This window comes from Crinia signifera, chromosome 4 (assembly GCF_055691185.1).
Source record: "Crinia signifera chromosome 4, ASM5569118v1, whole genome shotgun sequence".
In the NCBI taxonomy this organism is placed as follows: Eukaryota; Metazoa; Chordata; class Amphibia; order Anura; family Myobatrachidae; genus Crinia; species Crinia signifera.
In genome coordinates, this window is record NC_139220.1 from 65,871,417 (window position 1) to 65,896,783 (window position 25,367).

At 40.8% G+C, this 25,367-nt stretch overlaps 1 protein-coding gene across 3 annotated transcripts in view; it reads left to right on the top strand.

Moving 5' to 3' along the window:
• Nucleotides 1–25,367, top strand: part of FGF18 (fibroblast growth factor 18) — a 359,051-nt gene that overhangs the window by 316,607 nt on the left and 17,077 nt on the right. For all 3 annotated transcript variants that reach the window (XM_083181815.1, XM_083181814.1, XM_083181816.1), the window contains one exon: nt 8,709–8,815. In XM_083181815.1, the coding sequence (XP_083037941.1) occupies nt 8,709–8,815 (107 nt within the window). The remainder of the gene's footprint in view (nt 1–8,708; nt 8,816–25,367) is intronic.

Sequence of the window (25,367 nt, forward strand, 5' to 3'; positions counted from 1 at the left end):
TCCGTCTCCGGTTGCTACACACCACACGACTTCATCCAGCCCTTCAGTTGTGACACAAATAGTAGTCGAAAAAATGAATAATGATGCATTATGTATACATACCACTTTCTGCCGCCTGCATCACCTCACAGGCCTCCTCCAGCTCCACCTCCTCCTCTTCATCCCTGGCCTCCGCCACCACCTCCTCCTCCACCACCTCCTTCACTTCCTCCGGCACCTCCTCCGCCTCCGCTTCCTCCGGCACCTCCTCCGCCTCCACTTCCTCCGGCACCACCTCCTCCACCATCTCCTCCGTCACCTCCTCCCGGGCCTGCCCCGCCTCTGCCTCCTCCCGGGCCTGTCGTGCTCGATCCCGTGCTGTGTTGGAGAAAAGAAACATTAGTGCCAATTAGGGGTCATTGTGGCAAATGTATTAAGCCTTAACAAGCAATAAATGCAAGGGTGATATGTAAAGATAAATGTCCAGCCAATCAGCTCCTTACTGACTTTTATCAAACACAGCCTGTAACATGGCAGTTATGATGTGACATGTGGCCCATTGTATGCATCACAATCAATAATCCTATAGAATTACATATTATATCCACATGACTGGATGTCAAACAGGAAGTAGCACACATATAGTGTATGGCATGTTAAACTCATGATCAGCCAGTTTACCTTATTGACTTAAAAAAGTTCATGTAAGCAATCATATAAAAATGTCCATTTATTGTGTAAACACTAACATTGAGCAATCCTGCCCCTGATTTGCTGGAGCAAATCTGGCTGTCGCCTCCTGAGGTCTGACCATTGCCGCTCCAGCTGGGCGATGCTCCTCCGCACCTGGGTGCTTGCGAATATGCGGCGGCGGGCCACTGCATAAGCACTACGCTTCTGGCGATTTGTTATAAAAGGCCCCGCACGGCCCAGCCTTCTCTCCATAACGGAGACCAGTGTCCTGAGCTCCGCATCAGAAAAAGGGGCTGCTCTGCCATATGCCGCCATCTTAGCAATGGCACAATTCAACCAATCATGTCTTGTAATTGGTTGTTCACAGTGAAATTTTATAATACCTTTATTGATCATTTTAACATTAACAGCGTGTATGCGCCACAACAAACGGCTAAAACATCGCATAGCCAAACAACACTTGCTGTAGGTTGGCATCGCTGCGCTTACCTTTGCAGTACTTAGTATATTCCAAACAGACAGGGTGAATGAAGTTTGAAAACCAATGTAATCACCAAACATGGCAGAAAACAACAGGTGAAATAGTGTGCCACAATATACAGTTACACATATCTGTACAAGGTACTACATTAGTCAGCCTTAGTGGTCAGAAAGCAATACACCACTAACATACAAAACAGTGCTTTACCTTTTCCCTTTCCCATGGTGCCATTTATGTACCTAGCATCAAGGCAATATTTATAGGCCTATCACATGTGATTTGGATGCAAGCAGTGATTACTAATGCATGAGTTGTGGACTGGATGAACATATGGAATGGGTTAGTGTCATTTGTTGTACATACCAAACAAGTGCACAGTACAAATGAACATTCACATACAGATTTTATGTCTGGCCAAAGTTGTAGGTGTTTATTGGTGTTCAAATCTGCCAATAAGTACAAAATCAGACTTACAAAGTATGCCTGGTTTTGGACTTTTGTTTGTCCGCTGGTATGGGCGTGGCCTAAGCGCCGCACGGTGTATGCTGCCATACGGAACGCTGCCCCAAAGAACGCAGGGTGTGGCTGATGTACGCCAATGACAGAAAATTGTATATAAAGGTGTGCTAGAAAAACAAAATGGTGTTGCAAACATGTCTGATTCTCAATCAGAGGGAGAACAGGAGTGTCAGGGCCTCCTGGCTCGCCTGGACTCCAGCACCTCCTATGTGCCCCTCACCAGAGACCAGCCATTGGGAGGTGAGCAGGCAGCTGGCCCAGCAACATCAGGCCAATCGACAGATGCCCAATCTGCAGCTGGGCCATCTTCTGCCTCAGCAGAATCATTGGGAACACAGCAGGTGGCTTCCCAACAGAGTAGCCTGGCCAGCACTTCAAGTACAGCTACTGGTGGCCGTGGGCGTGGCCGAAAGAGGCCAACAGAGGAACCAAGCAGCAGGAACATGGCATTCGAACCGCAGGAGCTTGCCATACTGGTACCCCGTGCACGGGATTGGATAGAGTGTCCACAAGAGAGGTTGACACACACAAGGAGATGGAAGATTTGGGAGGATATAACTGGAGATTAATGCGGTAGCTCCACAAGTTCGTGAGGTGGAGCATGTGAAGAAGAGGCAAGTTCAAGTGTGTTACATTTGAGCAGAACAAGACCAGTAATGTTTTTAATAGATGTTAGACGGAGTTGGTAAATGGTCGGTCACGTTGCTAGGAGCAACAGACATGATTGCCATGCCACTTAGTCTATAGTTATTGTAGGGTGAGGGTGAGTGTGAATGTATCTTCTAAGGGTTGGTTTTATAGTTTAACATAATGTAAGTTATGTGGAATGAAGCACATGTTGTAATATGTAGCAGATTGCAATGGCTGCTACATCAAACATCAGGAGTGACATGTAGTAATATGTAAACTTTGGTTGCAGGTGGCACAACTTCAAAAGCAACCTCAAGAAAAAAATGACCAAACGGTGGGAACACAGCCACACCTCTGGGGCTGGCCCCATGCCAGGTCGCCTGAAGCTCACCCCCCTAGAGGAGATGGCTGAGTGCTGTATAGCAATTGAGGAGGTCCGGGGGGTGAGCAACATGGATAGTGAGGCCCCAGTGGACGTTTTTGCTGCTGTTTTAGAAGGTAATTTGTTTGCATGGCATAAGTAGTTTGTACTAATTTTCCAGGAATGTGTTGTAATTGTACGTTTCTCTTTCTTTCAGCAGCATCCCCACCGTTTGGTCGAGAATCTCTTGAGGAGGCGGAGGAGTCAGTGCCACCTGCCACCAGTGGCAGCCATGTGCAGCAGCCAACGGCCACACCGGATTTGGACAGGTGGGTGCAGATGCTTGGGCAGATTCGCCAGCAGGGAGAATTAGCATCAGAGCGGCTGCGTAGGACCGAGGAGGTCATGCAGGGTATTGTCAGCACCCAGCAGGCAATAGCTGGGAGCCAGCAGACAATTGCTGACACCCTGCAGGCCATGGCTGGCACCCAGCAGGCCTTTATTGCCATATTGGTATAAAAAACCGCAGCTTGTATATGATAAATGTTTTTCTTGTATGCTGCTAATTTATATATTTATATATATTTTTTATCGTATATGTTTTTTATCTAGTGTATACACAGGAATTGAAAATAAATTATTATCCTCGCTGCTGTTTATCTCTTGCCTGTAGATTTTGTATGAACATGGGATCAAAAAAGAAACTTGCTGCTATATAATCACCTGGCTGTCATTATATTCTGTTGGATAATTCATTGTTGCTTTTTTCAACATTCCAGGAAATATCTTTGTTCTAACACATAAATATTTTTATGAAAACTTGTTTCTATATAAGAAGAAATTATTTTTAGATGTGTTTGTACCGTCATTTCCGTCACTATTTATATGTGAGGGAATCTGTATATTTATTGTCTTATACTATTTTTATAATTGTAATTGTTTTTATATATTATTGTATAATGCTTTATGTAATGAAATGCTTATATACCATTCCTGTCAACATTGTTCCTATGTAAATACTGGGGTGCAAATGATTGTTATATATGTTTTTAAGGTTGATATAATCTTGGTAGCCGTTTTTTAAATAAAGAAAGTTCAAATAATTGAGGCAAATAGAGCGCTATCATTGAAAGCGCAGGTCGGTAGTAGTTATTGAGAGTTAACTGATCAGGTGCTACCAGGATTGTAATCAAGCCTACTCTGTTAAATAGAATCAGAGAAGGACGCTAGGCCAGCCCTCTGACGAAGTCGATGACGAAACGCGTTGGGGCGTGGCCTAGCGTCTTCTCTGACCAAGAACCTTGAACCTGTGGGGTGTGAGACCGCAACCGCTGCTGCTGTGGATGCCACATTTGAGTGTAACCTCTCCTACATACTACTGCTGGGAGAAGCAGTTCATGCGATTCTACTGCAGTGACTAGTGCCGCTTGTTGTGGTACGTGACCCCCGCTACCTGTTTTATCTTCTGTGTACCCTTCAATAAATCGTTTAAAATTGATTCATGCACTATAGTGCGCTTGCTCTTATCGTTTCTTTTGTAGATATATATATATATATATATATATATATATTGGTAGGGCCGTTGATAATGTTACGGATCTGGGTGTGAACCCACCGTTTCAGTACCGAGACAGGCATGTGTGGACGATGGCGGTGGGCTGAGCCCTCAGCCATGACCGCGGTTTAGGATGGCCACATCACATCCTACACTGACTCTATTGGCCTCCTCAGACAGGTGACTGTAGACTGCGGATTGCTAGGCTTCTCCTGTAGTCGCCACATTCGAAGGAGCGAGTTAAGCTCACTCCAACCCGGATGTAACCAGGTTTTATGGTATGACAAGTCTACGGCGACTGCCCGAGACAGGACCAAGTGGAGATCTAACTACAGGCGCTAACTGGACAGGACACCCTGGCTAACGGCACCAGGCCAAGGACTGGGAGTGTGACCAAGTCACAGGCACCGGACCAATTAACGACGGGGTGCCACCAAACAAAATACACGCCAACATAAAATAGTACACTTAAAGCGAAGGTACCCCAAAACAGGCGTGAACCCCCAGCCGTGGGCCTCTCTGAATCACCGAGAGCTGAAGCAGGACAATAATAATAATAATAATAACTTAGGATAAAGGGCCGCTTGCCCGCAGACTTAAAGAATAAGGAACCAGGCTCCACTGGAGCACTTACTTGACCGTACCGAACCCTCCGGCAGCACAGGATGGTAACGTTCATGCTGGGAGCGACTTGGCAGGACTGGATGGTGCCAAGCTGACCAAGATGGAACTGGATCAAGACTGGACCAGGACCGGACCAAGATGGGACCGGAACCAGACCAAGACTGGACTGAGACCGGACGAGGACTGGACGCAGACCACAGCAAGATAGCAGCTGGACAACGGCTATACCAAGGCTGGACAACGACTGAACCACAACGGAACTGAGACGGGCCCAAGACAGGACCGGATCAGAACGGGACCAGGACTAGACCGGCTCAGGACAGGACCAGGATAGGATAGAGACTGGACCACGGCTGGACTGTGACTGGACCAGGACAGCAAATGGATGATGACTGGAACCAGACTGCAGCAGAACAAGACACTTGACAGGACCCAGACTGAAGCAGGACAAGACTCTGACAGGACCACGCCTGGCAGGACCGGGACAGAACCAGAGTGGACAGCAGGGAACTGGGCTGGACAGGACAGCAGGGAGCCAAACTCTCTGCTAGGACCAATATCACTGGCGGGGCTGAGCTGGGCCAGATCCCTGAAAAGGGATAGCCCAGCCAATCAGCCCCCGCCGTGCGCCCAGCCCACTGTGATTAGAATCACAGTCAGCTGGCTGGGCGCGCGCCACCCGATGTCACCTAGTTGCTAGGCAACCGCCGGACAATGCATCCTGTGTGTCCCCTTATTTGGTGTCCCACGGGCGGGCAGAACACTGCATCCCGGCCGGGCAGAAGTGACACCAGGGGACCCGGCACCACCGGGCGGAAGTGCCCGGGACACCCTTCTAAGGGCGCCGGGACTCTGCTGCCGCGGTGCAGCAGCAGCAGCAACAATTGTCAGCGCTGCTGACAATACGAGACTGGAATGAAAAGTAAATGCCTCCATGGCTATAAGTTTTTTATTTTTGGACACTATTGTACACAATAACTTATTCGCTATTTTACTATTCACTTTTTAATGTAGTCTCCATCCTTTTCCACGCATGTGCACCATTGCTTGATGAGTCAGGCAAACCCAGCAGTTTGGCGAGTCGGAGAAGAAAGCTGGTGGTTGTTGTCGACACCAGGACTGAACAGCTTTCAACTGGTCATCGAGTTGAAGTGTTGACCCTTAAGGTGCTCTTTCATCTTTGGGAAGAGGTGGTCCGGGCTTCAAGTGCAGGCACTGTATCCCTCTTCCCAAAGATGAAAGAGCACCTTAAGGGTCAACACTTAAACTCTGACAATGAGGTGAAAGCTGCCGTTCTGTCCTGGTGTCGACAACAACCATCAACTTTCTTCTCTGACACGTCAAGCGTTGGCGCACATGCGTGGAAAGGGATGGGGACTACGTTAAAAAATGAATAGTGCATTACATAGATGATAAACTGAGTTATCATGTACAAAAAGGTGTTTAAATGTGTTCAAAAATAAAAAAAAACTTAGCATATGTAACATAAGCGATTTTTAGATGTAATAGAGTGTACATTTTTGGATCAAGCCAGAAATTACTTGAGAGTTTTGGAAATAATATTTTTGTAACAGGAATGTGCGATTTTTTTAAATAAAGGTTGGATTTTTTTAGTAACGGGAGTATGCGGTTGTTTGGTAAAAACCCTGTCCAGGACTGACTAATGAGGTTGATAATGTTTTGTCCAGGGGACCTTGCATACAGCCATTTTGGCTGTGGCATTACACTGCTGGCTGTTGGAGCCAGGTGCTGGTTCTGGAGCTGGTTCCAAAATATAGAGGACCCCTACTCTCTTTGTCTCCCGTATTTGTTGAACCAGGACCAGTCCAAGAGCCCGGTGCTGGTTTCTTAAATACTGGAGGACCCAAACAATTTTTCATCCCATATTTGGGAAAGCAGAGCCAGCTCAAAGAGCCCGGAGATCTTTGAACCATGCACAGATTTCACTTCTTTGTGCATAGTTTTGGCAATGTTTAGGGTGCAATTTGAAAAATCCCACCCTATTACATTTACAATTTTTATATTTTCTCTTTGAAAACATATGGATGCAATATTTAAAGTGCTTTTTTTTTTTTTTTAGTCACAGCAAAAAGTTCAATGTTTATCGCAAATTGCACACGATCACACATGCGATTTTTGTTAAAAGTGCAATTTAGGCTGTTTTTGACCAAAAGTTGAACATTCTAAAAAAATGCACCCTATTATTTTCTAGTCCATAGTCTGGGTTAAACCAGGGATATATACCCTATAATGACTTACACATACTGTATGCATAGTTCAAAGGAAACTATGCACAAAAAAATCACAAGGAGGCAGAATGGTTAATAATACATTCAAATTTATTCTGATGCCATCTATAAGGTTTTAAGAATTTATTTGTATTAATATATTCATCAAAACATAAGGAGCAATCTCTTTTGGGGAAACATATATAGTATGGAGGAATCTGAGTAAAATTGTAATGCATGTGGTTTTTTTAAGTTGCTATTTGGAAACATTTGCTACTTTGTATGTGTTAATAAATATGGTAGTATGACCAGTTTATATCTTTCTATACACAGGGCCGGTGCTAGAATGTTCGGCGCCCTCCCTGCAAACTAAAAATTTGCGCCCTCAATGCCTGCTGAAGGCACCCAATGAAAAAACACATAATGGGCTTAGTAGCAGCAATACCATATGTAGATATGTAGACATTTTGGTGCCCTGTGTTAGTAAACAAATTGGTAACCCCCACCCCACACACACACACACACACACGCACACACAGACACCAAAATCAGTCATAGTGTGCATACTATTACACATGATTGCCACACACCGTAGTGCCCATAACACATTTTAACACACCAAATTCCTATTACATGTAGCAGGGCGCCCAGTATGCTAAATGTGTACTGAGCTATTCTCCGTAGTGAAATCACATCGTATGCCGCGTTATAGTAGCATGCGATGCATCGCACGCATCACACGGCAAAAACGTACCATGCGATGCGATTTCACTATGTTTGCGTACGTAAGAAATCTGGGCGCCCTGCTAGGAAACAAGTACCGTAATGCCTATTACACATTATGCCACAATCGTAATGCCTATTACATATTATAACACATGCCATAATGCCTAATACATATTATACCACACATCGTAATGCCGGTTATATATTATGCCACATAAGTGGCGCTTACCTATATGCTTATTGCCAGGAGTTACATGCTCATTGCCAGGGGTTTCTTACTAAGATCCAGGGGTTACATTCTCCTTACTAGGGTTTTATGGTAAAAGGTAGATGGCAGTTTTGGCAGTACTGGGGCAAGGAAAGCACTTAGCAAGTGTTTATTACCAGACAACCTACCCCTCCCCCCTTTCCCAGCAGTTTTGGGCTTGGTAGCAGCCAGCCCAGTACACCTACCTCAGGCAGTGAAGAGAAAGCAGGGCTGTCTCTGTTGTAGCTGCAGCTCCAGGCGTGTCCCGCGCATGTCACACAGGCAGCACAAAGCCCAGCAACATTGCAGCTGCCCCAGGGGTGACCAGGCTATTGCTGAAAATACTGGTAACTGGGACACTCGCGGTGGGGAAGATCCGATTAAGCGATAGCTGTTGCTGTGCTTCAGGCACCTCTGTCTATATGACAGGTGCAGTACAGGAGGCACCGTGTCCCAGCAGAAGCAAAGTAATAGTGCAGGGAGAGGCTTGAGCGCCTCTTCAGTCTGGCGCCTCCCTGCACTGCAGGAGCCGCTGGGTGGGTAGCGCCGGCCCTGTCTATACAACAGGTCGTTACCTATTTGGTCTTATATAGTATTATTATATTACTTGCACAAATAACAATAATACAGCTCCGTTCAATAATATTTCTATCTTTCTTTCTAAGCCCAGCTGCTAGTGGAAACTGACACTTTTGGCAGTCAAGTCCGGATTAAAGGAAAAGAGACAGAATTTTACCTTTGCATGAATCGAAAAGGCAAGCTTGTTGGGAAGGTAAGTCTTATTAAGTTTTTTTAGTTCCAGGGTACATTTTGGATTTCTGATGCTTAACAACCTATCCATATGTATTATCCATATACATTAGTAGTATGAATATTTAAAAAAAAAATCACTAAATTGAATAAGCCATTATTTTGGTGTCATTTGGTTATACTTGCCTGCTATAGGAATGGCCGTGAGGCTCCCAATTTTTTTTTTATGTAATCTATTTATTGGAGATTATACAATAGAAACAAACAGAAAAAAATATGAATACAGGAGAATCATAGAAGTAAATTGAATTGACCTATTAGACAACAATGGTAAAATACCTATTAGACAACATTAATCAAAAAGGGTAAAGTCAAGTTTTATTACTTGACTTTACCCTTTTTAATAATGCTCAAACTTATTGCTCATCCACTTTTTGTTTTATTTTCCCATGTTGTCTAATAGGTATGTTACCATTGTTGTCTAATAGGTCAATTCATCACTTCACTTCTTGTAATACAAGGGAAAAGTGAAAAGAATCAGGGTATATATATTAGACAAAACCCTTACATGAGTGAAAAGAGGGGTGGGGGGTGGGGGAGGGAAATGAATTCATAAGTCGAAGACCATTTCCAAAGTAGGTATAAGTGTAAAGCACATGGACAATGAACATCAATTCACGGAGGTGAGTAAATTTCTGTGTTCAGCTAATTCAGTATTATCAAAAATAGAAAAAAAAATCTGGTGTTGAGTAGACTGGCCCAGCTTGTCCATATACAGTAGATCCCCCAGATTTTGCATAATTGAATTATGCCTGTTTCTACAGTATGTTAGTAATAGCCGATTTCCTATCAAAGTACAATAGTTGTAACATTTTCCTATGTAGCTCTGAAAGAGAATAAGATGACTTTATTTGTGACTGTAATGAACATAGCTAGAAAGGGCTTTGTAAAAACAAAGCACTATAAAAAATTATAAAATAAAATGTCAATACTTTAAAAATGTTTACACTCCTTTTTCAATTTTTTTTCTGTTCCGTTACTTAGACCATGTATTGTGGACTTCAGGGGGTTGGTAAACTAACTTTTCCTTACTATTAGACTGTCGCTCATTTGGTTACCCCAGCACGTCACCTGCTTCGGAGCTCCATGCGGCAACTTCCAATCTCAGGTGAAAGCGCTTCCGATACCCTCCTCCTTCGGCGGTCTGTGTCTTGCGGACTCACAACACAGAGTGGGCAGCACAGCTTACACTCCAGTGTGCAGGAGACCTAACTCATAGATCTAGTGTCACAAAAATTCTTCAGTAGAAGTAGGTAAAAGGTTTTATTCAAAACACACAACGTTGAGATTAAGGGGTGAAGCAGTGATAACGGAGAAGTATGAAGCAGTGAAAACGGTGAAGTGATAAAGTGTGCTGTATTTTATCTCCAGCCAAACTGTTCCTTTTGAAACCCATCCTGTAACTTAAAAGTCAGGAGTTGATTGGCCGGTGATAAAGTATCAAGCACTTTATCACTTCTCCTGCCTTATCACTGCTTCATACATCTACCCCTGTGTTAGGAGTCCTTGGAGAGGGTCAGAAATCAAAAGTGTGGTATCAAAGGGCCAACGAGTTTGCAGGGAGAATAGGTAGTGGTACACTTGTAAATACATAAAAAACTGAAGGAAAAAGGAGTGGGCTGAAGCGCTGCCTATGGTCTGGTATGTCAGTATCTCTACTCAGTACAAATGAGTCAGAATGGTGCAGTAAATTGACAGTGGTGCGGTGTTTATTTAAACTAAAATGGTGTTCAACATAAAAAATCACATACAAAGGAATTGCAATGATGTGCCTGTGCCCGTATACATTAATTGCTTAGAGCCCCTGAGGGGATGAGGGCATAAACAGACCCCTTTCTACCATAACCCAAAGTGGGTTATGTCTTTTTGCAAAAAGTTTGCAGCTGTTCTGGGGCTTAAAAGAGTGATTAAAAAAACACTGAGTATGCGCTAACGAGAATTCCTCATGAAGTTGGGAGAACTATTAAATTAATAGTCACACTGGAAGAATAACTATCTTCCAAGCTTGGAAATTATTCAGGATATGTGAGGGAATACGAGACAAGGTGTGTGGAGACTGATTCCCCACTAGATGGCGCTGCCACACTCAAAAGGAGTTATCACAATAAATCTTCAATAAGAAATTGCTTTTTGCATATATTTTTGTTTAATAGAAAAAGAAAAAAACCATGGTATACATTTTAAAAATGAATAATGCGCATTTTCACAAAGATATCATAACACTCAAATAAGACATACTAGACATACAACATATAACATATAACATAAGATTATTTAGACACGGGCTGGCTATGAGGCTTATAACTGCGTGTAATTACTTAATGAGACAATGGGCTTTTTAAGCAAATAGTTACCAGTCCACATGGAACATCCTTCTCAATATACTGGGTGGTAGTAAGGAAACCAGGTCCTATATCTGAGCCAGAGATTGTAGTTGAATCTCCACAGTGGGTGTCCACTCCGTTATTTTGGAGGAGTACAGCTCAAGCTCCAGGTGCTGGTCCCATACACGATAAGTGTCCCAGATCCCCAATGGGATATTTGTAATCCAAAGGTATTTTGTGGTGGCTGGTACAGAATAGGGCTCAAGCGGGCTCCAAAACGCGTTTCTCCGCCTTCAATATACTCGGCGGCTTCCTCAGCTGGATGCCCTGTCCCTCTCCTCGCCGATTTTTATAGTGTTATCTTTCGCGGGCTTCCGCGACTTCCGCATTTTGCGGGTCAAGCCTCCTTTTCAGGTTCTTATATTGCGGCGGCCATTTTGCCTTACGCTTCCGCTTTTTGCGGATCAAGCCTCTCTTTCATTTGCGGTGGCCATCTTTGTTTAGCTTTATATATCACAAGCCTCGCTCCCATTCCGGTGGCCATCTTTGTTACAGCTTCATATGTCAGCCCTGCGTTCTTGTACTCATGATTTCCGCCCTCTGCGGGTCAAGCCTCGCATTCATATTCAACTGCGGCAGCCATACCTCCTTTTATTTGTTTTACAAACACGATCGTGGCCATCTTTATTTCCGTCCGCATATCGCAACCCAGCAGCCATTTTTTGGGATCCGTACTATAGCGGCGGCCATTTTTCTGGTGGGTTCTTCACATAGAATTCATCCTACTAATGAGAGTCAATGACATGCAATTTTTATTCATACATTTATTAAACCTCTTATGCCTCATTATAAGCCGCTCAGCCCAAATATTTGCTTGCTCATTGTCCCATACCCATATGCCAGCTCCGTGTCTAAACAATACCATAAAACATGATACTACCTATTAAACAGTCGAATTAACCCTTGAGCGTTCACATGTGTACTATAACACTTTCATCTGGACTTTATTTTCGTTTAAATTTATGCTGAGGCGCACATGTGAACTAACGATATACATCTAATTCATTTATAGTATTCACGAAATAAATAAAAATAAATATAAAAATATAGATAAAAATAAATATAAAAATAAATAAAAATAAAAATAAAAATAAAAATAAAATAAAAATAAAAATAAATATAAAAATAAAAATAAATTAATAAATAAATGAGTATGATAAAAATAATAATAGTCATAACAATTTTTATATATTATCTCAATATACTAATTCATGTATATTGTCTCGAAAACTTCTCTATCCTATATCATTTTCTAAAAAGAATTTTTGTATTTCTTTATTTTATATTTTTGAAATATTTATACGTTCTTCCGGATGCTTCTATGGGACCCCGTTCATTAGTAGATATGGAGATCACTTTACACAGAAGATTCTATCCTATCAGGTTATTCATATATTCGAGACTAGATGTAAATCAATATCTCAGATTATACCCTGACCAAAGGGAAAGGAATTTAGGGGGGGGGGGGGGGGAGAGAAGGAAAAGAGAAGGAAGGGGAAGAGAGAAGGGGAGATGGAAGGGAGGTACATACTAACAATATGACATACTGGCAAGAGAACATTTATAGGAGGAACGATCCACCTATCTACTGGGGAGGGAAAAACAGCTAGGATACTATCCCTGTTTTCCACTCTCCCGCTCGGACAGAGACAAACACACACCAGATGGGATCAAACCCACTCCACCTATCAAACCCTATTAGACCGTAAATTAACCCACTAAAACAATTAATATTCATTATCCTAAATGCTATTCATCTCGATCGTATCATTCAAGCCATGTGGGGTCAACGTTCTCAAACAGAAAATCCAGTAGGCTTCCTTTCTGCACAACTGGGTATATCTGTCTCCCCCTCTAATCGTATGTTTAATTTGTTCAATTCCTATCATTGTGATGTTTTTTGTTTCACCTTTTTGACAAAAAGTCATATGTTTGTAGAGACTATTATTTCTTGACATCCCCATGATATGTCTTCTGTGTTCCATATACCTGACATGGAGGTTTCTTATTGTTCTACCAACGTATTGAAGCCCGCATCCGCAGGTCAATACGTATATGATATATTCAGTTCTACAATTCATGAAATTTTTTATAGGGAAGATATCTTTTGTTATTTGTGATTTGAAATTAACATATTTTCTATCTAAATTTTTACATGAAAGGCATTTTTCATTGCCACATACGTGGTATCCTGCTGGTTTTTCTGGTAGCCATGTTGGCTTTAGGCTATTATTTCTATTTTTATCTTTATACATGCTAGGGGCCAGTTTCGTCTTCAGATTTTTGGATTTTCTGAAAACCACTGTGTTATTAATATTAATTTCCGGTCTAATATATTCGTCAAGTTCAAGCAGGTGCATATTTTTCTTTACAATCTTTTTTATTTTGTTAGCTTGCGTATTAAACTGTGTAACAAAAAACGGACCTCCTCCTCTTTCACTTTTTTGTTGTTTTTGAAGGTTAGATTTTAGTAGATCCCCTCTCTCCATTTTTTCCACTACTTCAAAAGGATCTACTAAAATCTAACCTTCAAAAACAACAAAAAAGTGAAAGAGGAGGAGGTCCGTTTTTTGTTACACAGTTTAATACGCAAGCTAACAAAATAAAAAAGATTGTAAAGAAAAATATGCACCTGCTTGAACTTGACGAATATATTAGACCGGAAATTAATATTAATAACACAGTGGTTTTCAGAAAATCCAAAAATCTGAAGACGAAACTGGCCCCTAGCATGTATAAAGATAAAAATAGAAATAATAGCCTAAAGCCAACATGGCTACCAGAAAAACCAGCAGGATACCACGTATGTGGCAATGAAAAATGCCTTTCATGTAAAAATTTAGATAGAAAATATGTTAATTTCAAATCACAAATAACAAAAGATATCTTCCCTATAAAAAATTTCATGAATTGTAGAACTGAATATATCATATACGTATTGACCTGCGGATGCGGGCTTCAATACGTTGGTAGAACAATAAGAAACCTCCATGTCAGGTATATGGAACACAGAAGACATATCATGGGGATGTCAAGAAATAATAGTCTCTACAAACATATGACTTTTTGTCAAAAAGGTGAAACAAAAAACATCACAATGATAGGAATTGAACAAATTAAACATACGATTAGAGGGGGAGACAGATATACCCAGTTGTGCAGAAAGGAAGCCTACTGGATTTTCTGTTTGAGAACGTTGACCCCACATGGCTTGAATGATACGATCGAGATGAATAGCATTTAGGATAATGAATATTAATTGTTTTAGTGGGTTAATTTACGGTCTAATAGGGTTTGATAGGTGGAGTGGGTTTGATCCCATCTGGTGTGTGTTTGTCTCTGTCCGAGCGGGAGAGTGGAAAACAGGGATAGTATCCTAGCTGTTTTTCCCTCCCCAGTAGATAGGTGGATCATTCCTCCTATAAATGTTCTCTTGCCAGTATGTCATCTTGTTAGTATGTACCTCCCTTCCATCTCCCCTTCTCTCTTCCCCTTCCTTCTCTTTTCCTTCTCTCCCCCCCCCCCCCCCCCCCTAAATTCCTTTCCCTTTGGTCAGGGTATAATCTGAGATATTGATTTACATCTAGTCTCGAATATATGAATAACCTGATAGGATAGAATCTTCTGTGTAAAGTGATCTCCATATCTACTAATGAACGGGGTCCCATAGAAGCATCCGGAAGAACGTATAAATATTTCAAAAATATAAAATAAAGAAATACAAAAATTCTTTTTAGAAAATGATATAGGATAGAGAAGTTTTCGAGACAATATACATGAATTAGTATATTGAGATAATATATAAAAATTGTTATGACTATTATTATTTTTATCATACTCATTTATTTATTAATTTATTTTTATTTTTATATTTATTTTTATTTTTATTTTATTTTTATTTTTATTTTTATTTATTTTTATATTTATTTTTATCTATATTTTTATATTTATTTTTATTTATTTCGTGAATACTATAAATGAATTAGATGTATATCGTTAGTTCACATGTGCGCCTCAGCATAAATTTAAACGAAAATAAAGTCCAGATGAAAGTGTTATAGTACACATGTGAACGCTCAAGGGTTAATTCGACTGTTTAATAGGTAGTATCATGTTTTATGGTATTGTTTAGACACGGAGCTGGCATATGGGTATGGGACAATGAGCAAGCAAATATTTGGGCTGAGCGGCTTATAATGAGGCATAAGAGGTTTAATAAATGTATGAATAAAAATTGCATGTCATTGACTCTCATTAGTAGGATGAATTCTATGTGAAGAACCCACCAGAAAAATGGCCGCCGCTATAGTACGGATCCCAAAAAATGGCTGCTGGGTTGCGATATGCGGACGGAAATAAAGATGGCCACGATCGTGTTTGTAAAACAAATAAAAGGAGGTATGGCTGCCGCAGTTGAATATGAATGCGAGGCTTGACCCGCAGAGGGTGGAAATCATGAGTACAAGAACGCAGGGCTGACATATGAAGCTGTAACAAAGATGGCCACCGGAATGGGAGCGAGGCTTGTGATATATAAAGCTAAACAAAGATGGCCACCGCAAATGAAAGAGAGGCTTGATCCGCAAAAAGCGGAAGCGTAAGGCAAAATGGCCGCCGCAATATAAGAACCTGAAAAGGAGGCTTGACCCGCAAAATGCGGAAGTCGCGGAAGCCCGCGAAAGATAACACTATAAAAATCGGCGAGGAGAGGGACAGGGCATCCAGCTGAGGAAGCCGCCGAGTATATTGAAGGCGGAGAAACGCGTTTTGGAGCCCGCTTGAGCCCTATTCTGTACCAGCCACCACAAAATACCTTTGGATTACAAATATCCCATTGGGGATCTGGGACACTTATCGTGTATGGGACCAGCACCTGGAGCTTGAGCTGTACTCCTCCAAAATAACGGAGTGGACACCCACTGTGGAGATTCAACTACAATCTCTGGCTCAGATATAGGACCTGGTTTCCTTACTACCACCCAGTATATTGAGAAGGATGTTCCATGTGGACTGGTAACTATTTGCTTAAAAAGCCCATTGTCTCATTAAGTAATTACACGCAGTTATAAGCCTCATAGCCAGCCCGTGTCTAAATAATCTTATGTTATATGTTATATGTTGTATGTCTAGTATGTCTTATTTGAGTGTTATGATATCTTTGTGAAAATGCGCATTATTCATTTTTAAAATGTATACCATGGTTTTTTTCTTTTTCTATTAAACAAAAATATATGCAAAAAGCAATTTCTTATTGAAGATTTATTGTGATAACTCCTTTTGAGTGTGGCAGCGCCATCTAGTGGGGAATCAGTCTCCACACACCTTGTCTTGTCTTGTTACACAGAGGAAACACAATCCCTCTGAGAAGGTGGCAGCAGCCATACTCAAATCTTTTTAAATTGAAATATTGGATGCTATCTTGAAATCCCCCAGTGTAACAGCCAGCGCTACTGAGTGAATCTTTTCACTCCCCCCATCCTTGTTTTTATGTGAGGGAATGTCAGATGTTTTAGTATGTAATAGGGGAGAAAGGGTGGAATAAAGTGGAATCTAAAGCTGTGCCAATTAATGATGTAGTGTTATTAATCCAATCAGATGCACATCTAAGCAAGGTGATGGCATTATACTGTACATGGCAAAATCCGGGACACCAACACCTCCATAATATCTGGAAGTGGAGAGTTTGCAAAAAGCAGTCCTGGGCCTCTTCTCACACCACAAGAAAGCCATCATTACCTTGGAGAGTTTAGTTAAGTCAGGCTTAGTCAGGGATAGCGGAAGCATTTGCATCAGGTAGAATAGCTTGGGAAATATTATACTTTGGAGTACTGAAACTCAGCCAAGGAGAGATAATAGAAGTTTCCAACCCGTGAGGAGCGTCGAAATCTTAGTCAGGAGAGGTTAATAATTAATAGAATAAGTAGAGGACAGCGGGTATTCCGCTTCCGGCATCGTGGATTGAGCAGCAACTCCACTCCGCTCCGTCTCCAACTGTTCATCCCACTACCCGCACGCGGTCTACCCCACGGAGAAACCGCTCCATATCCCCCACACAGCCCGGTGACACAATGGACAAGTTTATGTCCCCGCCGCTGATGGCTAAATCAGCGCAACAACCCCCACTCCCTCCACAGCAACAACGTCAGGAGAAAAGACGGGGAGAACACAGCGTGACACAGTGCCAAAACAACGCCCAAGACACACCACTGGTGAAAAAATCCATTGTGGAACTAAACTCGGATTCTGATTCCTCTCCACATGCTCCAGGTATTTCTGTGCTTACTTACACTGACCTAGTAGAAGCCATACAATCCTAACAATACTAACTTTATTCACAATCTACAAAACGAAGTGAAAGCCTTAAAGCTGGATAATAAACACCTTAAGGATGCTGTGGACAATATTGAGAATAGAGCAAGGAGGTGTAATATCTGAGTCACAGGTATACTAGAGAAAGTAAGGGGTCCGCAGCTGGAATACTTTGTGAAAAACACCCTCCCTAAATTGCTGCAAGTGGAATATGCATGTAATGACTTGGTAGTGGAAAGGGTCCACAGAATGGGTCCCTACCAAACGCAATTTACTACCAGACCAAGAGTAGTAATTTTTAAAGTGCTTCATTTCCTGCACAAACAGACACTATGGTCTGCTTCCCGTAAAATAAATCCCATCATCTTGGAGACTAACACTATTCGTCCAAACTAAGGAAAAGATTCCATCCAATCTGCGCTAAGCTAGTCCAAACCCCCCAAAAAATCCACATGATATAACCAGCTCGTCTAAGACTCTTTTCGCCTGAAGGTCACAAAGATTTCACGTCGGATAAAGGATGCTGAGGAATATCTTTCTAATTTACTCTCAGAACAACAACCTGAAGACATATCAGATACGTCTATTGATACATGAATATATGTTAAATTATTGTCATTGTGTTAGATTACAAGGGGAAACCTCCCATAATTATTGTCAATTCAATAATAGATGAGGGAATAATTATTACTACTAGTCTTCAATGAATATTCTAGACTAGATTGGTAGTACTCAAAGTTAAAGAGCGGAACATGGTTGACAGGAGCCAGCCAGATTAGAAGTAGAAAGTTCATTTACTTTATTTTAGGTATATAACTGTCTTTAAATGTTGAATGTCTGTCTTGTCATAGTACTGTTTGTCTATCCTTATGTCTCTCCCCTTCACTGTCGCCATACAAGGAACACATGTAAAATACTAGATTACTACTCAGGCTAACATGTCTGTTGTGATAGGTTCCCTAAATATAAGAGGTATTCACACTCCGGTCAAAAGATGAAAATTACTGACCTATCTCAAAAAGAAAAAAATTGATTTAATGATCTGTCTGCAGGAAACGCATCTTATGCGACCAGAGGTTACTAAACTAAAAATGATGGGCTGGGACTTACTCGGTTCTGCCTCATTAAACTCTAAATCCTGTGGAGTGGCAATCCTTGCAAAAAAACAACTTGATATTAAAGTGATCTCCAAGGAGGCAGATACTTCAGGCAGATACATAATCATAACTATTACTCTACTGAACAAAACATTTTGTAACGCATATGCTCCCACGAATTATAAATAATCATTTTTCACACAACTCATAGCCAAACTGCATAAATATGATCCAACTTCACTATTGATTTGTGGAGACCTAAATCTTATTACCTCCCCTTTACTTGACCGTCCCCCCCCCCTCCAAAAAACCCCATTACACTTCCAAAAATTGGTGTTCTCTTCCTATTAAAAACCTTTAACCTAATGGATCCTTGGAGAGCAATGAATCCTTTGGAAAGGTATGTCACGTGCTTATCCTTGACGCATGGGACCTGGTCCAGATTGGACTATATATTAATTGCTGAACCCCTCTTTCCTAAACTTACAAAATCAGATATTTTCCCCCCAGTACTATCGGATCAGATCATGGGTTAATTTCCATACATTTCTCATTACAGGAAACGGAAAGAGTGACTCCTCAATGGAGATTCCCATCGCACCTTGCTCAGTCTCGGGGATTACGTGACAGACTCCTCCAGACTTGGAATAATTATACAAACGAAAACCGACTTTACTTAGCTGAAAATCCTACTATTTTCTGGCAAGCAGCTAAAGCGGTAATAAGAGGAGAGGCGATTGCCTATGTCTCGAGGCTAAAGAGGTCACAGAAAACTCAATTTAAAGAGCTCCACCTTAACAAATACCTTTCATAACTTTAAATTAGACCCTACTTTAGATAATAAAACCCAATATCAATTAGCTAAGTCAAAGTATGGGGAATATCTTCAGTGGCAAGCAGACAGATACTTATTTAATACTAGCTCAAAATTTTATAAATATAGTAATAAAGTGGGCAAACTCCTTACTAATCTACTCCAGGGTCCGAGAACACAAAATACTATACAACCTTTACTACGCTCAGATGGTGCTCAGACTGTTTTGAACATCCAGATAATGTAGCTGAAATCTTCAAGGATTTCTATGAAAAACTTTATACCTCCCCCCCTCCCCCGGTGTGCCTCCATCTGAACTGAATGACCTAGACAAACAAGCTTTACCAAAAGTCACTTCCCCATCCCACACATAACGGAAATCACTATCGATGCCCTAAAAAACAACACTACAATCAGTTACTCTTACAGCACCCATAACGATTGAGGAAGTAACATGGGCCATAGGACAATTAAAGTTAGCAAATGTGCCAGGTCCGGATGGATATACGAACAAATTTTACAAATCTATGGCCGAACAAATAGCAGAACCTCTTGTAACATGCTTCAATGATATTATCACTAAAGGTATTTTACCAAACCATTTTTCTGATGCTTTCATTTAAGTCATACTCAAAGCAGGTAGACCATTACATTTACCAGGGTCTTATAGGCCTATATCTCTACTCAATGTAGATTATAAAATTTTCACAAAATAATCACAGAACGTCTAAAACAGATACTACCCTCAATTGTGCATGAGAACCAAACAGGTTTCATTACAGTGAGACACTCCGTAGTTAATGTTAGGAGAGACCTAGCGGCCAACCAGAGTATGGATGCCGACTCGGATCCAACGTCGGGACCCAATATGGTCCTGATGCTGGATGCCAAAAAAGCATTTGACATGGTATTGTGGACGCACCTTTTTGAGACCTTAGGAAATTTTGGTTTCCCCCCAAAATGTATTAATATACAGGTTGAGTATCCCGTATCCAAAATGCTCGGGACCAGGAGAATTTTGGATAACGGATTATTCCGTATTTCCGAATATTTTAATATTTCAATTATGTATTTTGAAGTATCTTGCATGTATGCTGTATAAACACATAAAATACACACAAATATATTTTATTACCACATAAAATACACACAAATATATTTTATTTGTTAAAAAAAACAGGTTTCAAAACATGAAACAAAATTTGTGTACTATCTCAGATATTGAATTTGAATGCCAAGCAATCATTTTCTTGCACATATATAGTGCCAGTTACATATCATGTCACCAGTAGTGCTGTTACAAATGTCCCCAGTGTGTTTTTAGCAAAAAAAAATTTTTTTTTTCACTTTCTGGAATGTATGGTTTTCGGAATAATTCGGATAACGGATACTCGGATACGGGATACTCAACCAGTAATACGAACATTATATCATCCCCAATTTCCACCATAGCTTGTAATGGTACTTTTTCAGCACCTTTCCGCCCAGCAAGGGGAACCCGGCAGGGATGTCCTCTATACCCCCTGCTATTCGCCCTCGCTATAGAGCCACTTGCAATTGCAGTACGATCCTCCCCCCTCATACAAGGTATCCGAATGAGAAAAGAGGAACTAAAAAATTTTGTATATGACACCTAAATTTTTATATCCAATCCCAACCATTCCCTTCCTGCCCTATTACACCTCATTCAGTCCTTTGGAGACATATCGGGATATAAAGTGAATTTGGTAAAATCGGAAATCCTCCCTATTGGGATGAAAAAGAAGAATTCATTGAAATCCATGGATTTCATCAAGAATGCATTGAAATCCATCCATCCTTTCGCGATAAGCTCATTGCATTTCAAATATCTGGGTGTACAAATATCTGCTGACCTCTCCTAGCTATATTCCTTAAACTATACACCGGTTATTTCCCAAATCTTAACGAAATTGGAAGCTTGGAGAGACCTACCTCTATCTATAATAGGAAGATTAGCTATTATCCAGTCTATCACATTTCCAAAAATTTTTTACATTATTCAAATGATCCCAATTGCTCTTAGTAAAGGAGACTGGAGAAAGCATTCTCAAAGTTTATATGGCAAAACAAGAGGCCCAGAATAGCAAAAAATAAGCTTACTACACTTAAGTCACAGGGAGGACTAGGATGCCCAGATTTAAAAGCATATACATCTGCTGTATTTTTTAGATATATAAGCAATTGGATATTAAATAAATCTACATATGTAGATTATAGATTGGTGTGTGAAGTTTATCATCCATACTCCCCCAATGCTTTAATGCACACTAAAGCCTTGGATCTTCCTCAACATATAAGGTTCCATGTTCTGTTCCGGGACACCTATACGTCTTGGATAAGCACAAATAAAAAGACTAAAGCTGTGTATACACAGGGGCGATAGGGGCTGAAATCACTGGAAATATGGTCGCTGGCAACCATATTGCCAGTGATGGGAGTGTGCCCCGGCGATAAATCGCCGGGTGTGCACTCCCGTTTTCAGCCCCGTTCTAATCGCTGGTCGCAGGAGCTTGCTCCTGCGACCAGCTGATTACCTCTGTGGCACCGACGGCAGAGGTTCCCTTTCATCAGCGACTATCTCTGGTCGCTGATGAAAAGAAGAAACTGAGCAATATATTGCTCAGCAATATATTACTGAGCAATAGATCCCCCCCGTGTGTACGCACCTTAACAGAAACCCAACTATTTCTCACATGGAAAAAAAAAAGGTCTAGATAACTCTACTAGAGTTTTTGACCCTGGTGGCAATTTCCACACATTTGAATATCTGGCAAATAGATATCAACTACCAAAGACAAACCTATTTATGTTTCTGCAGGTCAGACACTACTTAAATACCCTAAAAATACCTAAACTGATGAATAAAGGCAGAGTGTCGGTCGCTCAGATCAATAATATAGACACCCTATTAAACTACATTGAAGAAAAACCATATAAGGTCAAATATATATATAATATATTAATGAATAAAGACACCTCTATTGACCCCCAATGGAACCTCTTATGGAATAAATGGAAAGAAGACATTCCAGCTTTAAATGACACACCAGACATGTTGGCTCTACATGATATTACACTTTCTTCTTTAAAATCAGCATATCTACAGGAAGTGTATATAAGAACTCTGCATAGAGCATATATTACCCCCTATAGGAGAAAATATATGGTCCCTTGTGAAAAGAGTCGTATCAAAGATGTATCAAATTTGGGGCGCGAATTGCAGATTTCTCACATTGCATGTGGGACTGCTTTAAGCTGAGGAGATACTGGAATAAAGTACTTCAGTTTATAAACTGTACTTTTAAGTGTCACTTCGAGGTAAATATAGCGGCATTTATGGGTCTCCATTCCAGGTCTGGTCCCGTGAATGCTTAAGTAAGCATAACCTTTCTCTACTTATTTTGATAATAACATTAGCAAGAAAATGTATATTAATACATTGAATGAAAAAATTCAGCTCCAAATATCTTGGAACTCAAACAAAAATTGCTTCAAATACTCTTTTTTGAAAGACGTTATGCTAAATTGGACTTGTTACATGGCGCCTCGAGGTTCTACCAAAAATGGACACCCTTTATCAACACACTTGAAAAACAGGAACTGTCCTGTATCCTTTCGGCTTTTGAGAACTGAAAGCACTTTGAGAAACAAAGATCCGCCGCTTCTTTCCTTGTCTCAACATGTCTGGAAGAATCATCTGTCATACCCTAGAACTGAGCAAATGCAGGGTTGGAATATAAAACTATTATAACCAAACTATATATAACTGTTTGAAATGTGTACTGGAATAGAGTGATAGGGGTACTCCCCCCCCCCACCCTCCCCTTGTTGTCTTGGTTCATGTCATGTATGTCATTTTGGCTTTATGTTTTGAGGTTTAAAGGTCTAATGACCAATTAATGCTACCAGATTACTTTATGATCAACATGTAGAATAGAAACAGGAAAAGGTTAGACAAACTTGTTTATTTATTTGTTCACTTGTTGTCATGTTTTATTGAATGAATAACAAATCATACACAAATAATAAAGATGTAAAGAATGTCTATTATATCAATTGTAAACAGAAAAGTCTGGTAACATAACAGATAAGAAATGTATGTAACTGTTTCAACTTGAAATATACCAATAAAAATCATAAAAAAAAAAAAAAGTAGAGGACAGCGGTTTCAGGTTGAGGACACCTGAATACTTAATGTGGGAATGAGCAATAGTAAAGGGTAGAGAGGAAATATAATCTAGAGTTAGGAGGTCTGTTTCGGGAAGTGCAGGAGTATGGATTTAGATAGATTAATGTGATAGCCAGAGTGAGAGACAAATGATTCAATGAGCTATGGAATTTTAGGGATAGAGCATGAAGCGTTAGAAATAAACAGGAGCGAGGAAGCCCATAAGGCTATAGGTAGAGGTTCCAGCACAATGGCAAAAACATTGAAAAATGAGGTACAGTGTATAATGCATGACCAGAGAAGTGTCCCCTGAAACCATCTTGTCAAATTTTTATTATTTGATGGCCCCTTCCACCTCCTCCATAGTGATGGGAGAGATAACGACCTGGGTTTGATGCACAGATATACAGATGGAGCCAGTTTCATCTTTGCAGGGGCTGGCGATTCTATCGTTCTATTTCATCCGGCAGGGAAGGGTCCCCTCTTCTTCAAGCGGAGGCACTGTGGACAAATGACAAAAATGTACTCTTACTGTATTACTGTAAATCCAACTGAGGATCGAACTTCTGATACTGACATAGTGCAGCTGTGCCTCTACCCGCTAGGCCACTGTTGCCTGTGATTATAGTACAAGCAGATGGTTAGCATGGCTTCTGCACCAATCACATACAGTTCATGACCATACAGTACGTCACTGCGGCTGCGAATAAAATACAAAAACTCTGTCCGTAAAGTAAGGACAAAATCCGTAGTGTAAAGTACAGTATGATACTGTAGGTCCTCAAATAATGTTTTAAGTAGTCATCCAGCAATAGCAAAGGTTAGCATGGCTTCTGTACCAATTACATAAATGACCGTACGTAGCTGCTTCTGCGAATAAATACAAACACTCTGTCCGTAAAGTAAGGACAAGATCCGTAGTGAAAAGTGGCTGTTTAGCAAAGGTTAGCGAATTTAATCCCGAAACACGGTCCTCAAAGCAAGGAATTTTACCTGAAAAGCTAAATCTATTTTGCGAAAAAAAACGTTCTCTGTAGCGCAGTATGTATGGGTATTAGCTATCGTGTACATGGAGGCCTGCCATTGTGAATTTTTGTTTGTGGAAAAGTCTGAAAGAATTTGATAAGCACCAACTACTGTAACTACAGTACCTGTATTGGTTTAAAAAAAAAAAGTACGTTTAAAGAATGAAAATATATTGTAACCAACTGAGGATCGAACTACTGATACTGAGATAGTGAAGCCGTGCCTCTACCCGCTAGGCCACTGTAGCCTGTGATTATAGTGATGGCAGATGGTTAGCATGGCTTCTGCACCAATCACATAAAGTTCATGACCATACAGTACGTCACTGCGGCTGCGAATAAAATACAAAAACTCTGTCCGTAAAGTAAGGACAAAATCCGTAGTGTAAAGTATGATACTGTAGGTCCTCAAATAATGTTTTAAGTAGTCATCCAGCAATAGCAAAGGTTAGCATGGCTTCTGTACCAATTACATAAATGACCGTACGTAGCTGCTTCTGCGAATAAATACAAACACTCTGTCCGTAAAGTAAGGACAAGATCTGTAGTGAAAAGTGACTGTTTAGCAAAGGTTAGCGAATTTAATCCCGAAACACGGTCCTCAAAGCAAGGAATTTTACCTGAAAAGCGAAATATATTTTGCAAAAAAAACCATTCTCTGTAGCGCAGTATGTATGGGTATTAACTATCGTGTAC